The sequence below is a fragment of the Pseudophryne corroboree genome, chromosome 4 (genome assembly GCF_028390025.1).
Source record: "Pseudophryne corroboree isolate aPseCor3 chromosome 4, aPseCor3.hap2, whole genome shotgun sequence".
Taxonomy (NCBI): domain Eukaryota; kingdom Metazoa; phylum Chordata; class Amphibia; order Anura; family Myobatrachidae; genus Pseudophryne; species Pseudophryne corroboree.
Genome location: NC_086447.1, coordinates 760,957,900 through 760,975,381, shown reverse-complemented (window position 1 = coordinate 760,975,381; position 17,482 = coordinate 760,957,900). Strand labels below are relative to the sequence as shown.

The 17,482-nt window shown below is 47.5% G+C and overlaps 1 protein-coding gene across 4 annotated transcripts in view; it reads right to left on the bottom strand.

The window, feature by feature from the left end:
- PPP4R3B (protein phosphatase 4 regulatory subunit 3B) overlaps positions 1 to 17,482 on the bottom strand; it is a 130,879-nt gene that overhangs the window by 70,552 nt on the left and 42,845 nt on the right. For 2 of the 4 annotated variants that reach the window (XM_063918193.1, XM_063918192.1), the window contains exons 7-10: positions 7,483 to 7,599; positions 6,723 to 6,872; positions 6,392 to 6,494; positions 4,205 to 4,246 (exon numbers count right to left, since the gene is read on the bottom strand). In XM_063918193.1, the coding sequence (XP_063774263.1) occupies positions 4,205 to 4,246; positions 6,392 to 6,494; positions 6,723 to 6,872; positions 7,483 to 7,599 (412 nt within the window). The remainder of the gene's footprint in view (positions 1 to 4,204; positions 4,247 to 6,391; positions 6,495 to 6,722; positions 6,873 to 7,482; positions 7,600 to 17,482) is intronic. The other 2 variants (XM_063918195.1, XM_063918194.1) reach the window with 1 other exon arrangement.

Genomic DNA, 17,482 nt, shown 5'->3' with positions numbered 1-17,482 from the left:
TCTTGCAGTTCCGGATACCAAGTCCTTCTTGGCCAATCCGGAACAATGAGTCTTGTTCTCACTCCTCTTTTTCTTACGATTCTCAGCAACTTGGGTATGAGAGGAAGAGGAGGAAACACATAAACCGACTGGAACACCCACGGTGTCACTAGTGCGTCGACAGCTATCGCCTGAGGGTCTCTTGACCTGGCCCAATACCTTTGTAGCTTTTTGTTGAGGCGGGATGCCATCATGTCCACCTTTGGCAGTTCCCACCGACTTGCAATCTGCGCGAAGACTTCTTGATGAAGTCCCCACTCTCCCGGGTGGAGGTCGTGCCTGCTGAGGAAGTCTGCTTCCCAGTTGTCCACTCCCGGAATGAACACTGCTGACAGTGCTTGCACGTGATTCTCCGCCCAGCGAAGAATTCTGGTGGCTTCTGCCATCGCCACCCTGCTTCTTGTGCCGCCCTGGCGGTTTACATGAGCCACTGCGGTGATGTTGTCTGACTGAATCAGCACCGGTTGGTTGCGAAGCAGAGGCTCCGCTTGACTCAGGGCGTTGTATATGGCCCTTAGTTCCAGGATATTGATGTGCAGATAAGTCTCCTGACTTGACCACAGCCCCTGGAAGTTTCTTCCCTGAGTGACTGCCCCCCACCCTCGGAGGCTTGCATCCGTGGTCACCAGGACCCAGTCCTGTATGCCGAACCTGCGGCCCTCGAGAAGGTGAGCACTCTGCAGCCAAAACAGAAGAGACACCCTGGCCCTGGGGGATAGGGTGATCAGCCGATGCATCTGAAGATGCGATCCGGACCACTTGTCCAACAGATCCCACTGAAAGGTCCTCGCATGGAACCTGCCGAAGGTAATGGCCTCGTATGACGCCACCTTCTTTCCCAGGACTCGCGTGTATTGATGCACCGACACCTGTTTTGGTTTTAAGAGGTCTCTGACCAGAGTCACGAGCTCCTGGGCCTTCTCCTCCGGGAGAAACACCTTCTTCTGGTCTGTGTCCAGAATCATGCCCAGGAAGGTGCAGTCTCGTCGTAGGAATCAGCTGCGACTTTGGAATATTCAGAATCCAGCCGTGCTGTTGTAACACCTCCCGAGAGTGTGCTACGCTGATCAGCAACTGCTCTCTGGACCTCGCCTTTATGAGGAGATCGTCCAAGTATGGGATAATTGTAACTCCTTGCTTTCGCAGAAGCACCATCATTTCTGCCATTACCTTGGTAAATATTCTCGTGCCGTGGACAGACCAAACGGCAACGTCTGGAATTGGTAATGAGTCCTGTACCACAAATCTGAGGTACTCCCGATGAGGTGGATAAATGGGGACATGCAGGTAAGCATCCTTTATGTCCAGAGACGCCATAATATACCCCTCTTCCAGGCTCGCAATGACCGCCCTGAGCAATTCCATCTTGAACCTTTTCAGGTAAATGTTCAGGGATTTTAAATTCAATATGGGTCTGACCGAACCGTCCGGTTTCGGAACCACAAACATTGTGGAATAGTAACCCCGTCCCTATTGAGGGAAGGGAACCTGTACCACCACCTGCTGGAGATATAATTTGTGAATTGCCGCTAACACTACTTCCCTTTCTATGGGGGAAGCTGGCAGGGCCGATTTGAGGTAACGGTGAGGGGGCATCACTTCGAATTCCAACTTGTATCCCTGAGACAATCTGTATAGCCCAGGGATCCACCTGTGAGCGAACCCACTGGTGGCTGAAATTTCGGAGACGCGCCCCCACCGCTCCTGGCTCCACCTGTGGAGCCCCAGCGTCATGCGGTGGATTTAGAGGAAGCCGGGGAGGACTTCTGTTCCTGGGAACTAGCTGTATTGTGCAGCTTCTTTCCTCTACCCCTGCCTCTGGCAAGAAAAGACGCCCCTCGGACTTTCTTGCCTCTTTGCGATTGAAAGGACTGCATTTGGTAATACGGTGCTTTCTTAGGTTGTGAGAGAATATATGGCAAAAAATTTTTACTTCCCAGCCGTAGCTGTGGAAACTAGGTCCGAGAGACCGTCCCCAAACAATTCCTCACCCTTATAAGGTAAAACCTTCATGTGCTTTTTTGAGTCGGCATCACCTGTCCATTGCCGAGTCCACAGGACCCTTCTGGCAGAAATTGACATTGCATTTATTCTAGAGCCCAGTAGGCAAATGTCTCTCTGGGCATCCCTCATATATAGGACAGCGTCTTTTATATGCCCCAGGGTCAGTAATATAGTATCCTTGTCCAAGGTATCAAGTTCCTCAGACAGAGTATCTGTCCATGCTGCTACAGCACTACACATCCAGGCCGACGCAATTGCCGGCCTCAGTAGGGTACCTGAATGTGTATAAAACGGACTTCAGGATACCTTCCTGCTTCCTATCCGCAGGATCTTTTAGGGTGGCCGTATCCTGTGATGGCAGGGCCACCTTCTTAGATAAGCGTGTCAAAGCTTTGTCTACCCTAGGGGAGGATTCCCAGCGTAACCTGTCCGTTGGCGGGAAAGGATACGCCATAAGTAACCGTTTGGAAATCTGCACTTTCCTATCAGGAGAATCCCAAGCTTTTTCACATAACTCATTTAACTCATGTGAAGGGGGAAAAGTCACTTCTTGCCTTTTTTCCCCAAACATATAAACCCTCTTGTCAGGGTTTTCCTCTGAGATGTGCAATACATCCTTCATTGCTATAATCATGTAGCGGATGGCTTTAGCCATTTTAGGCTGCAACTTTGTATCATCGCCATCGACACTGGAGTCAGAATCCGTGTCGATATCTGTGTCAACAATCTGGGATAGTGGGCGCTTCTGAGACCCTGATGGCCTCTGCGCTGTAGGATCAGGCATGGGTTGAGACCCTGACTGTCCCAAGGCTTCAGCTTTATCCAACCTTTTATGCAAGGAGTTTACATTATCATTTAACACCATTTAACACCTTCCACATATCCATCCAATCAGGTGTCGGCGCCGTCGGCGGAGACACCACATTCATCTGCACCTGCTCTGCTTCCACATAGCCTTCCTCGTCAAACATGTCGACACAAGCGTACCGACACACCACACACACACAGGGGATGCTCTATTTGAGGACAGAACCCCCACAAGGCCTTTTGGAGAGACAGAGAGAGAGTATGCCAGCACACACCGCAGCGCTATATAACCCAGGAATTACACAGTAACTTAGTGTTTACCCAGTAGCTGCTGTATTAGTGATTTTGCGCTAAATTTATGTGCCCCCCCTCTCTTTTTACCCTCTTTCTACCGTGATTCTAAGGGGAGAGTCTGGGGAGCTTCCTCTCAGCGGAGCTGTGGAGAGAAAATGGCGCTGGTGAGTGCTGAGGAAGAAGCCCCGCCCCCTCAGCGGCGTGCTTCTGTCCCGCGATTGTGTGTAAAATAATGGCGGGGGCTCATGCATATATACAGTGCCCAACTGTATATATGCTCTTTTATGCCAAGATGTACTCAATTGCTGCCCAGGGCGCCCCCCCCCCCTGCGCCCTGCACCCTACAGTGACCGGAGTGTGCGGGTTTAATGTGGGAGCAATGGCGCACAGCTGCAGTGCGCTACCTCATATGAAGATAGGAGTCTTCTGCCGCCGATTTTGAAGTCTTCTTGCTTCTCTCGCCGGTTCTGTCTTCTGGCTCTGCGAGGGGGACGGCGGCGCGGCTCCGGGAACGGACGACCAAGGGTGCGTTCCTGTGTTCGATCCCTCTGGAGCTAATGGTGTCCAGTAGCCTAAGAAGCATGACCTATCCGCAGTTAGTAGGTCTGCTTCTCTCCCCTCAGTCCCACGTAGCAGAGAGTCTGTTGCCAGCAGATCTCTCTGAAAATAAAAAAACCTAACAAAATACTTTCTAATTAGCAAGTTCAGGAGAGCTCACTAAAGTGCACCCAGCTCTGTCCGGGCACAGATTCTAACTGAGGTCTGGAGGAGGGACATAGAGGGAGGAGCCAGTGCACACCAGTAGTCCTAATTCTTTCTTAGAGTGCCCTGTCTCCTGCAGAGCCCGTCTATTCCCCATGGTCCTTACGGAGTCCCCAGCATCCACTAGGACGTTAGAGAAAATCTGTTATCATATGGCCCTTAATGCTGTCAACAAACGTAAAATTAAAAAGCATAAGAACTGTATGGCATACAGATCATATATTCCACGTATACCATTCCAGGAGTATCAAATATACAAGACACAAGTTACTTCAGACATTCAGCAATACACACTTACCTGGGCAAATAGTACTCTCCTTGGGAGACCCAATGCCAGCATCTGAGGGAAACACAAATGGCATGTTTATTTATAGTCTGAGATAAGAAGAATACATTATAATATGAAACATTAAAATAATTCCATATCCAATCTGTGTGCTACAACTATGAAACAGATCAGTGGCAGAACACTTTAATCGCATGTAATATTTTAAATGTTGCATTTTCATACCTGGCACATTTCTGGACATACAGTGTGTGTATGATAGAGAATATATATATATATATATATATATATATATATATATATATATATATATATATATAGAGAGAGAGAGAGAGAGAGAGATATATAGAGATATATATATATATATAGATAGATATATATATATATCTATATATATCTATCTCTCTCTCTCTCTCTCTATATATATATCTCTATCTCTCTATATATATATATCTCTATCTCTATCTCTATATATATATATCTCTATCTCTATCTATATATATCTCTATCTCTATCTCTATCTATATATATCTCTATCTCTATCTATATATATATCTCTATCTCTATCTCTATATATATCTCTATCTATATATATATCTCTATCTCTATATATATCTCTATCTATATATATATCTCTATCTATATATATATCTCTATCTATATATATCTCTATCTATATATATCTCTATCTATCTATCTATCTATCTATATATATATATATATATATATATATACACACACATACACATACCGTATATACTAGAGTATAAGTCGACCCGAATATAAGCCGAGGCACCTACTTTTCCCCAAAAAAACTGGGAAAACTTATTGACTCGAGTATAAGCCTAGGGTGGGAAATGCAGCTCTAGCCGTACACAGCCCTCATACGGCCAGATATGCCCCCCAGTGCCAGATATACCCCCACAGTGCTAAATATGCCCCCATGGTGCTAGATATTTGCCCTCATAGTGCCAGATATGCCCCCACATTGCCAGATACACATATTCCCCCACAGTGCCACATATGCCCTCATACTGCCAGATAATCCCCCACAGTGTCAGATATGCCCCCACAGTGCCAGATATGCCTTCATACTGCCAGATAATCCCCCACAGTGCCAGATATGCCTTCATAGTGCCAGATATGCCCCCACAGTGCCGCATATGCCCTCATACTGTCAGATAATCCCCCACAGTGCCACATATGCCCTCATACTGCCAGATAATCCCCCACAGTGCCACATATGCCCTCATACTGCCAGATATGCCCCCACAGTGCTACATATGCCCCCACAGTGCCAGATACCGTATGCCCTCATAGTGCCAGATATGCCCAGCCCCCAACTACCCCACGACAACCCCCCCCCCCCCACTGACACACCCGCGCTCCAGCCCGTAGCCCGTCTCTACTCACCATCAATGATGACGGGGCACGGGAGTACAGGCAGCGGCAGGCGGTGCGGACAGCGGTGGCCGGCCTTGGGACGGAACGCAGCGGCTGAGGAGGCGGGCGGCTGAGGAGGCGGTCAGCGCGGCGGTGCTTTAGCGAGCATGGAGAGGGAGAAGGATGGCTGCAGCAGCGTCACTGGTGGATGCACCAATTACAGTGCGCTGCTGCGGCTCCCGAGTCTCCCTCCCTCCCTCCCTCCTCCTCCTCCTCAAATGGCTTCTCCCTGCGCTCTGCTCCTGCACATGACTCCCGGGAGCATCACTCGAGTATAAGCCGAGGGGGAGCTTTTTCAGCACAAAAAATGTGCTGAAAAACTCGGCTTATACTCGAGTATATACGGTATATATATATATATATATATATATATATATATATATATATATATATATATATATATATATATATATATATATATAGAGATATATATAGATATATAGAGATATATATAGATATATATATATATATATATATATATATATAGAGATATATATAGATATCTATAGATATATAATGCCATTTGCCAGAGCGCAGCATTTCATGAGAGCCTCATCGGACTAAGCTAATGTCTACACCACGCTTTGTACAACTCTGCGGCAGAGACCAATGGTGCCAGAATAATATATATTTAGGCTACAAGTTATTTCACTAAACAGAACAGCATGGCAGGCCAGCATTTTACAGACTTAGAAAAGGTTATTTTGGCTCACTGTATGAAGCGGTGAACACACGCAAACAGCGCTGGCAGCCTACCCTTATCCGGCTTATCTTCAGAGGTGTTCGCCAGCAGGGGTGCAGTCAGGACTTGCATACAATGGTTATAGAAGAAATTCAAGAACTCACTTTTCTCCGTTTTCTGTAAAGAAAGAATGCTTATGTTATTTATCAGCTTACACACAGTCAGGGAAATACAATGTACTAGCAGAAAACAGATGCACACCCTCTCCGCTTTGCTAACTCTCCTGGTCTGCTTTAGCACTATTTGCAGGGACACAGCTAAAGCTAAAACACTACATATATGACTGTTACATCATCACAAATTCATTTTTAAATGAAATTGCAAAAAAAGTAAAGATGCTTTTACCCATTTGCATGTTCTTACATTAGCTGTCGCTAACATGTTCTCTGGGTCTATCAGAGTCCGCAGGAGTCCCATTAATTGAACCGCTCCTCCAAGCTCTGGGTCAGTATCACAAATCATTTGCTCAATTACAACATTAATTAAAAGAATGTCCTAGGATAGGAAAAGAGGAGAGAAAAAAAATAAGAAGTGTCACACACAGGATATAAGTACATAGTGATTTAATAGAACGCAAATACTATTTTTCTGTGACAGTCTGGGGGGATATCCATTTACCCAATCACCTCTACTAGGTTACAGTCGCTCTCTGTAAAGTACTGCAAAATTTCTGTGCGCTAATTAAATTAGTAAGTGCAATTTATATTCTACTTGGTATTTTTCCTAAGAGTGTTCATTCTGTAGACAGTATGTATGCATATTCTATATACGAATTCATTGTAAGTATCTGCATAAGCTTCTCTCCAAAAGTAAAATGATAGATTTAAACATCTACTTGTGACGGTAACATTGCTCGTTCTGCCTGTTGCTCTACTATAATCCTGCCACACACTGTCAGGAACTGAACCGGCCACAGAGAATGCTAGTTGTACAGTAGATATACAAAAACAGCATGACTGTATCCATTTCAAATAAGCATCTATAAGAAGCCCTCTTTACATTAAGCTTATGGACTAAAGAGAGCTACATCTGCATAGGGGTAAAGAAAAGGCAACACTACATCCAGTGCAATGGAAAATTGTTTGTCTGGAACTGAGCTACTTACATCGTCACTCTGCTGAACTTCTTGCATTACAAATTCCCGGACCATGGATGGACTAAATTCTACCAGATACGAAAATATATCGGTTGCAGCTGCTCTAACTTGCAAATCATCCATACCCTAGGAACAAGAAGAGAACATTAAAACCCAAGAAACAGGATGGTCCCACGGAAGGTAAGACAGATGTAACTTGAGGATTTTTTTATCAGGTTAATCACACATTTTCATTGCGTCTCTGTCATTTAGAATACCTATAGAACGAACCTTTCCAGAACCAGAAGGGGAAAGATGTTCAGATCATGGGCAGTCATGGTTGCCAGTGTGCACTGTCCGCTTTTCCTCAGTCACCGCCGTCACGGTGGCTGGCAATCATTACATCTTACAGCCACACACTCTCCCCAATAACAGCTACTTATTCCTCTACCACTCTTAGGGGTATATGCAATTGCGGTCGAATTCCCGAAATTGTCGAATTTCTGGACTTTTTCGCCCAAAAAAAAAACAAATATTCAATGCAATTCAGTACTTTCCGTCAAAAAAACGGACTTTCAAAATTCGACTTTTTGAAATTCGACTTTTGTCAAATTCGACTTTTCTGCAATGATAGAAGTGCTGCAATTCGACCAAAGTATATTCAATTGAAGTTTGGAAATTCGACAACAGTGCTTTTAGACAGTAAATTCGACATTTTCAATCAGCCACACTTTGGTGGGTAAAACTAATAAAAAAAAAATTACAACTTTTTTTGTGTTTTTTTTATTGATAATAGCATATCTATTTATATTAGAAGGGATTAGGTACTTGGTTTGTCTTTTTTGGAGGCACAAGTATTATTTATATATTTTTTTAAATAATATTATTATTATTATTTTTTTTAGATGGAATGGTAAAATTCAGAAAAAAAATGGCGTGGGGTCCCCCCTCCAAAGCATAACCAGCCTCGGCTCTTCGAGCTGGTCCTGGTTCTAAAAATGCGGGGAAAAAATTGACAGGGGATCCCCCGTATTTTTAAAACCAGCACCGGGCTCTGCGCCTGGTGCAAAAAATACGGGGGACAAAAAGAGTAGGGGTCCCCCGTATTTTATACACCAGCATCGGGCTCCACTAGCTGGACCGATAATGCCACAGCCGGGGGTCACTTTTATACAGTGCCTTGCGGCCGTGGCATTAAATATCCAACTAGTCACCCCTGGCCGGGGTACCCTGGGGGAGTGGGGACCCCTTCAATCAAGGGGTCCCCCCCAGCCACCCAAGGGCCAGGGGTGAAGCCCGAGGCTGTCCCCCCCATCCAAGGGCTGCGGATGGGGGGCTGATAGCCTTGTCAAAATTGAAAAAATATTGTTTTTTCCAGTAGTACTACAAGTCCCAGCAAGCCTCCCCCGCAAGCTGGTACTTGGAGAACCACAAGTACCAGCATGCGGGCGAAAAACGGGCCCGCTGGTACCTGTAGTACTACTGGGAAAAAAATACCCAAATAAAAACAGGAGACACACACCGTGACAAGTACAACTTTATTACACACTGCCGACACACACATACTTACCTATGTTGACACGAAGCAGTCGGTCCTCTTCTCCAAGTAGAATCCACGGGTACCTGAAAATAAAAGATAATTATACTCACCTGATCCAGGGTCCAGAGATAAATCCACGTACTTGTCAAAACAACAAAACGAACACCCGACCAGCGGACTGAAAGGGGTCCCATGTTGACATAGGAGACCCCTTTCCACGAATGCAGACACCCCCGTGACAGCTGTCACAGAAGTGTCTCTTCAGCCAATCAGCGAGTGCAACGTCCTTGCACTCTGCTGATTGGCTCTGTGTGCGTCTGAGCTCAGACAGCGCATCGCAAAGCCTCTCCATTATATTCAATGGTGGGAACTTTGCGTCAGCGGTGAGGTCACCCGCGGTCATCGGCTGACCGCGGGTAACCCCACCGCTACCCGCAAAGTTCCCACCATTGAAAGTAATGGAGAGGCTTTGCGATGCGCTGTCTGAGGTCACACGCGCACAGCCAATCAGGTGAGCGCCACGGAAGTAGCGCTTCCTAAATTGGCTGAAGGGACCTCAGTGACAGGAGTCACATGGTGTCCCGGCATTCGGGGAAAGGGGTCTGATGTGTAAACATGGGACCCCTTTCAGTCCGGCATGGTCGGGTGTTCGTTTTCTTTTTTTAACAAGTACGTGGATTATCTCCCGGACACTGGATTGAGGCGAGTCTAATTTTTTTCACAGGTACCCCGGATCGTCGGAGACTGTGGCAGTCGGCGGGTCAACATAGGTAAGTATGTGTGTGTCGGCAGTGTGTAATAAAGTTGTACTTGTCACGGTGTGTGTCTCCTGTTTTTATTTGGGTATTTTTTTCCCAGTAGAACTACAGGTACCAGCGGGCCCGTTTTTCTCCCGCATGCTGGTACTTGTGGTTCTCCAAGTACCAGCTTGCGGGGGAGGATTGCTGGGACTTGTAGTACTACAGGAAAAAACAATATTCTTTACATTTTCACAAGGCTATCAGCCTCCCATCCGCAGCCCTTGGATATGGGTGGGGACAGCCTCGGACTTCACCCCTGGCCCTTGGGTTGCTGGGGGGGGAGCTGATTGAAGTTTGAAGGGTTGCTGATTGAAGGGGTCCCCACTCCCCCAGGGTACCCCGGCCAGGGGTGACTAGTTGGATATTTAATGCCACGGCCGCAGGGCACTGTATAAAAGTGACCCCCGGCTGTTGCATTATCTGTCCAGCTAGTGGAGCCCGATGCTGGTGTATAAAATACGGGGGACCCCTAACTCTTTTTGTCCCCCGTATTTTTTTCACCAGCACCAGGCGCAGAGCCCGGTGCTGGTTTTAAAAATACGGGGGATCCCTGTCAATTTTTCCCCCGGATTTTTAGAACCAGGACCAGCTCGAAGAGCCCGAGGCTGGTTATTGCTTTGGAGGGGGGACCCCACGCCATTTTTTTCCGGGTTTTTCCCGTTTTTCCCCGTTTTTTTAAATTGCGGCAAAATCCGGCAAATCGGCCGTTTTTCGCCCGAGGACTGTCGATTCCGTTTTCCATTGAATATGGTGAATTTCGGCAACCACTTGCCGAAATTGGACGGTCGAATTGTGTCGAATTAAAAAACGGCGATAATTTGCCGTGATTCGCCGCTAATTGCATATACCCCTTAGGGGCGATTCAATCAAGTGTGATGGCCATAATGTACTGTTCCAGAGCAGTCCACTTTGCCAGGAACCCAGATGGTTCTCCCCCCAACACAATGTAAAGATGAACAGGAAAAATAGAGATAATGGAAACATGGAATTTGACAGCAAATAAGAACCACTTGGCTCATCTAATCTGCCCTTAGATAAAAATTTCAAGTATATGAGAGTGAGCGAGAGACTTAAAAAAAAATAAGATTTTACTCACCGGTAAATCTATTTCTCGTAGTCCGTAGTGGATGCTGGGAACTCCGTAAGGACCATGGGGAATAGACGGGCTCCGCAGGAGACTGGGCACTCTAAAAGAAAGATTAGGTACTATCTGGTGTGCACTGGCTCCTCCCTCTATGCCCCTCCTCCAGACCTCAGTTAGGATACTGTGCCCGGAAGAGCTGACACAATAAGGAAGGATTTTGAATCCCGGGTAAGACTCATACCAGCCACACCAATCACACCGTATAACTCGTGATACTATACCCAGTTAACAGTATGAAATATAACTGAGCCTCTCAACAGATGGCTCAACAATAACCCTTTAGTTAGGCAATAACTACATACAAGTATTGCAGACAATCCGCACTTGGGATGGGCGCCCAGCATCCACTACGGACTACGAGAAATAGATTTACCGGTGAGTAAAATCTTATTTTCTCTGACGTCCTAGTGGATGCTGGGAGCTCCGTAAGGACCATGGGGATTATACCAAAGCTCCCAAACGGGCGGGAGAGTGCGGATGACTCTGCAGCACCGAATGAGAGAACTCAAGGTCCTCCTCAGCCAGGGTATCAAATTTGTAGAATTTTGCAAACGTGTTTGCCCCTGACCAAGTTGCAGCTCGGCAAAGTTGTAAAGCCGAGACCCCTCGAGCAGCCGCCCAAGATGAGCCCACTTTCCTCGTGGAATGGGCTGTTACTGATTTATGATGCGGCAATCCAGCCGCAGAATGCTCCAGCTGAATTGTGCTACAAATTCAGCGAGCAGTAGTCTGCTTAGAAGCAGGAGCACCTATTTTGTTGGGTGCCTACAGGATAAAAAACGAGTCAGTTTTCCTGACTCCAGCCGTCCTGGAAATATAAATTTTTAAGGCCCTGACTACGTCCAGTAACTTGGAATCTTCCAAGTCCCTAGTAGCCGCAGGCACTGCAATAGGTTGGTTCAAGTGAAAAGCTGATACCACCTTAGGGAGAAACTGGGGACGAGTCCTCAATTCTGCCCTATCCATATGGAAAATCAGATAAGGGCTTTTACATGACAAAGCCGCCAATTCTGACACACGCCTGGCCGAAGCCAAGGCCAATAACATGACCACTTTCCACGTGAGAGATATTTCAAATCCACAGTTTTAAGTGGCTCAAACCAATGTGATTTTAAGAAACTCAACACCACGTTGAGATCCCAAGGTGCCACAGAAGGCACAAAAAAAGGGGCTGAATATGTAGCACTCCCTTTACAAATGTCTGAACTCCAGGCAGTGAAGCCAGTTCTTTCTGGAAGAAAATCGACAGAGCCGAAATCTGGACCTTAATGGAACCCAAATTTAGGCCCATAGTCACTCCTGACTGTAGGAAGTGCAGAAAACGACCCAGCTGAAATTCCTCTGTTGGGGCCTTCCTGGCCTCACACCACGCAACATATTTTCGCCAAATACGGTGATAATGGTTTGCGGTTACTTCTTTCCTGGCTTTTATCAGCGTAGGAATGACTTCCTCCGGAATGCCCATTTGCTTTAGGATCCGGAATTCAACCGCCATGCCGTCCAACGCAGCCGCGGTAAGTCTTGGAACAGACAGGGCCCCTGCTGTAGCAGATCCTGTCTGAGCGGTAGAGGACATGGGTCCTCTGATATTATTTCTTGAAATTCTGGGTACCAAGCTCTTCTTGGCCCATCCGGAACCACGAGTATCGTTCTTACTCCTCGTTTTCTTATTATTCTCAGTACCTTTGGTATGAGAGGCAGAGGAGGGAATACATAAACCGACTGGTACACCCACGGTGTCACTAGAGCGTCCACAGCTATTGCCTGAGGGTCCCTTGACCAGGCGCAATATCTAGTTTTTTGTTTAGGCGGGACGCCATCATGTCCACCTGTGGCCTTTCCCAACGGTTTACCAACAGTTGGAAGACTTCTGGATGAAGTCCCCACTCTCCCGGGTGTCGGTCGTGTCTGCTGAGGAAGTCTGCTTCCCAGTTGTCCACTCCCGGAATGAACACTGCTGACAGTGCTAGTACGTGATTTTCCGCCCATCGGAGAATCCTTGTGGCTTCTGCCATCGCCATCCTGCTTCTTGTGCCGCCCTGTCGGTTTACATGGGCGACTGCCGTGATGTTGTCTGATTGGATCAGTACCGGCTGGTTTTGAAGCAGAGGCCTTGCCAGACTTAGGGCATTGTAAATGGCCCTCAGTTCCAGAATATTTATGTGTAGGGACGACTCCTGACTTGACCAAAGTCCTTGGAAATTTCTTCCCTGTGTGACTGCCCCCCAGCCTCGAAGGCTGGCATCCGTGGTTACCAGGACCCAGTCTTGTATGCCGAATCTGCGGCCCTCTTGAAGATGAGCACTCTGCAGCCACCACAGTACAGATACCCTGGTCCTTGGAGACAGGGTTATCAGCCGATGCATCTGAAGATGCGATTCCGACCACTTGTCCAAGAGGTCCCACTGAAAGGTTCTTGTATGGAACCTGCCGAATGGAATTTTGCTTCGTAAGAAGCTACCATTTTTCCCAGGACTCGTGTGCAGTGATGCACCGATACCCGTTTTGGTTTCAGGAGGTCTCTGACTAGAGATGACAGCTCCTTGGCTTTCTCCTGCGGGAGAAACACTTTTTTCTGTTCTGTGTCCAGAACCATCCCCAGGAACAGTAGGCGTGTGGTAGGAACCAGCTGTGACTTTGGAATGTATAGAATCCATCCGTGCTGTTGTAGCACTTCCCGAGATAGTGCTACTCCGACCAACAACTGCTCCATGGACCTCGCCTTTATAAGGAGATCGTCCAAGTACGGGATAATTAAAAACTCCCTTTTTTCGAAGGAGTATCATCATTTCTGCCATTATCTTGGTAAAGACCCTCGGTGCCGTGGACAATCCAAACGGCAGTGTTTGGAATTGGTAATGGCAATCCTGTACCACAAATCTGAGGTACTCCTGTTGAGGATGGTAAATGGGAACATGTAGGTAAGCATCCTTGATGTCCAGGGATACCATGTAATCCCCCTCCTCCAGGCTTGCAATAACCGCCCTGAGCGATTCCATCTTCAACTTGAATTTTTTTATGTATGTGTTCAAGGACTTCAAATTTAAAATGGGTCTCACTGAACCGTCCGGTTTCGGTACCACAAACAGTGTGGAATAGTAACCCCGTCCTTGTTGAAGTAGGGGTACCTTGACTATCACCTGCTGGGAATACAGCTTGTGAATTGCCTCTAGCACAGCCTCCCTGCCTGAGGGAGTTGTCGGCAAGGCAGATTTGAGGAAACGGCGGGGGGGAGACGCCTCGAATTCCAGCCTGTACCCCTGAGATACTACTTGAAGGATCCAGGGATCCACCTGTGAGCGAGCCCACTGATCGCTGAAATTTTTGAGGCGGCCCCCCACTGTACCTGGCTACGCCTGTGGAGCCCCCGCGTCATGCGGTGGACTCGGAGGAAGCGGGGGAAGAATTTTGATTCTGGGAACTGGCTGACTGGTGCAGCTTTTTCCCTCTTCCCTCGTCTCTGTGCAGAAAGGAAGCGCCTTTGACCCGCTTGCTTTTCTGAAGCCGAAAGGACTGTACCTGATAATACAGTGCTTTCTTAAGCTGTGAGGAAACCTGAGGTAAAAAAATTTCTTCCCAGCTGTTGCTGTGGATACGAGGTCCCAGAGACCATCCCCAAACAATTCCTCACCCTTATAAGGCTCTATGTGCCTTTTAAAGTCAGCATCACCTGTCCAGTGTCGGGTCTCTAATACCCTCCTGACAGAATGGACATTGCATTAATTCTGGATGCCAGCCGGCAAAATATCCCTCTGTGCATCCCTCATATATAAGACAACGTCTTTAATATGCTCTTATGTTCGCAAAATATTATCCCTGTTTGACAGGGTTACAGACCACGCTGCAGCAGCACTATCTGCAGGTCTCAGTCTAGTACCCGAGTGTGTAAATACAGACTTCAGGATAGCCTCCTGCTTTTTATCAGCAGGTACCTTCAAAGTGGCCGTATCCTAAGACGGCAGTGCCACCTTTTTTGACAAACGTGTGAGCGCCTTATCCACCCGAGTGATATCTCCCAGCGTAACTTATCCTCTGGCGGGAAAAGGTACGCCATCAGTAACTTTTTAGAAATTACCAGTTTCTTATCGGGGGAACCCACGCTTTATCACACTTCATTCACTCATTAGATGGGGGAACAAAACACTGCCTGCTTTTTCTCCCCAAACATAAAACCCTTTTTTAGTGGTACTTGGGTTAATGTCAGAAATGTGCAACACATTTTTTATTGCCGGGATCATGTAACGGATGTTCCTAGTGGATTGTGTATATGTCTCAACCTCGTCGACACTGGAGTCAGACTCCGTGTCGACATCTGTGTCTGCCATCTGAGGGAGCGGGCGTTTTTGAGCCCCTGATGGCCTTTGAGACGCCTGGGCAGGCGCGGGCTGAGAAGCCGGCTGTCCCATAGCTGTTACGTCATCCAGCCTTTTATGTAAGGAGTTGACACTGTCGGTTAATACCTTCCACCTATCCATCCACTCTGGTGTCGGCCCACAGAGGGCGACATCCAATTTATCGGCATCTGCTCCGCCTCCACATAAAGCCTCCTCATCAAACATGTCGACACAGCCGTACCGACACACCGCACACACACAGGGAATGCTCTGACTGAGGACAGGACCCCACACAGCCCTTTGGGGAGACAGAGAGAGAGTATGCCAGCACACACCAGAGCGCTATATAATGTAGGGATAAACACTATCACTGAGTGAATTTTCCCCAATAGCTGCTTGTATAAACAATATTGCGCCTAAATTTAGTGCCCCCCCTCTCTTTTTAACCCTTTGAGCCTGAAAACTACAGGGGAGAGCCTGGGGAGCTGTCTTCCAGCTACACTGTGAAGAGAAAATGGCGCCAGTGTGCCGAGGGAGATAGCTCCGCCCCTTTTTCGCTGACTTTTCTCCCGCTTTTTTATGGATTCTGGCAGGGGTAATTATCACATATATAGCCTCTGGGGCTATATATTGTGATTATTTTGCCAGCCAAGGTGTTTTTATTGCTGCTCAGGGCGCCCCCCCCCCCCCAGCGCCCTGCACCCTCAGTGACCGGAGTGTGAAGTGTGTATGAGGAGCAATGGCGCACAGCTGCAGTGCTGTGCGCTACCTTGGTGAAGACTGAAGTCTTCTGCCGCCGATTTTCCGGACCATCTTCATGCTTCTGGCTCTGTAAGGGGGACTGCGGCGCGGCTCCGGGAACGAACACCAAGGACGGGTCCTGCGGTCGATCCCTCTGGAGCTAATGGTGTCCAGTAGCCTAAGAAGCCCAAGCTAGCTGCAAGCAGGTAGGTTCGCTTCTTCTCCCCTTAGTCCCTCGATGCAGTGAGCCTGTTGCCAGCAGGTCTCACTGTAAAATAAAAAACCTAACATATACTTTCTTTCTAGGAGCATCCAGCTCGGCCGGGCACAGAAATCTAACTGAGGTCTGGAGGAGGGGCATAGAGGGAGGAGCCAGTGCACACCAGATAGTACCTAATCTTTCTTTTAGAGTGCCCAGTCTCCTGCGGAGCCACTCTATTCCCCATGGTCCTTACGGAATTCCCAGCATACACTAGGACGTCAGAGAAATTATATAATTTTTTTTTCTTGAAACATCGAAAAAGTAAGACGAGCGGTATGAATCCACTACTGAAGGATCATCTGTCAGAGGTATAATAAGCTAAAGCATCTGTGACCTACAGAAATTGTTCTATGGCTGACAAGTATAGACAGGTCTCTCATTGGATGTCAACAGGACATAGACTAAATCTGCCAGTGTAATGAAGCAGAGATGACATTTCATCAGAGCTAGTGCGTGGGAACTACATGCATCTCTATCAACATGTCTATCTATCATACACATATGTGGACAGTGAGACCTCCAACCCAAGGAGGCCTTTCCTAGTCAAAAATTTGAAGGAAGCCTTTTGGAGCCATTGCATCTCTGATATTGACCAGAGTTTAAGAATGCAGCTCATCCATGCTGACCCCCAGTATTTCACTCAGATCGTTGATGAACTAACAGCGGAGGGCAGACAAGAGGATATAAAAACTGCTGAAGATAGTATTGGACGAGTAATAGTCAAGATTTTTTGTTGTTCTATAAAGAAGAGGCTGGCACACATTAGGGTTCCAGGCCCAGTTACCTGACCAGGCAAAGCAGTCTCATGGCCACTGGTGCTCCTCCTGGCTGCCAGAGATATCCCTAAGCTTTATGCTTCCCAACCAGCTGAATGGTTGGAGTATATCCTGGAGTATGCCTCCATCTTGGCTTAGTGTTCACGCTAGGCTGTTTTAGCAGGGCGCCGCGCCCTGTCCAATTTTTTTAAGGGCAAAATCTGCCCTGCCCTTTCTGCGGTGCCCTGCTAAAACAGCCGCCCGCTTCCTGACCTCCCAGCGTGTAAAGATGCCATGCGCACGACATCCATTCATGCTGTGGGAGAGAGCTTGGGGGAAGCCCAGCACTTCCGTAGGTGCTGGGCACGCCCCCCAACAGTGACGTCGCCGGCCGCCCACGCCCCCTGTAGCAACGTCTTTGGGCCGCACCGCCCGCTTAAAGGACGTTACATGG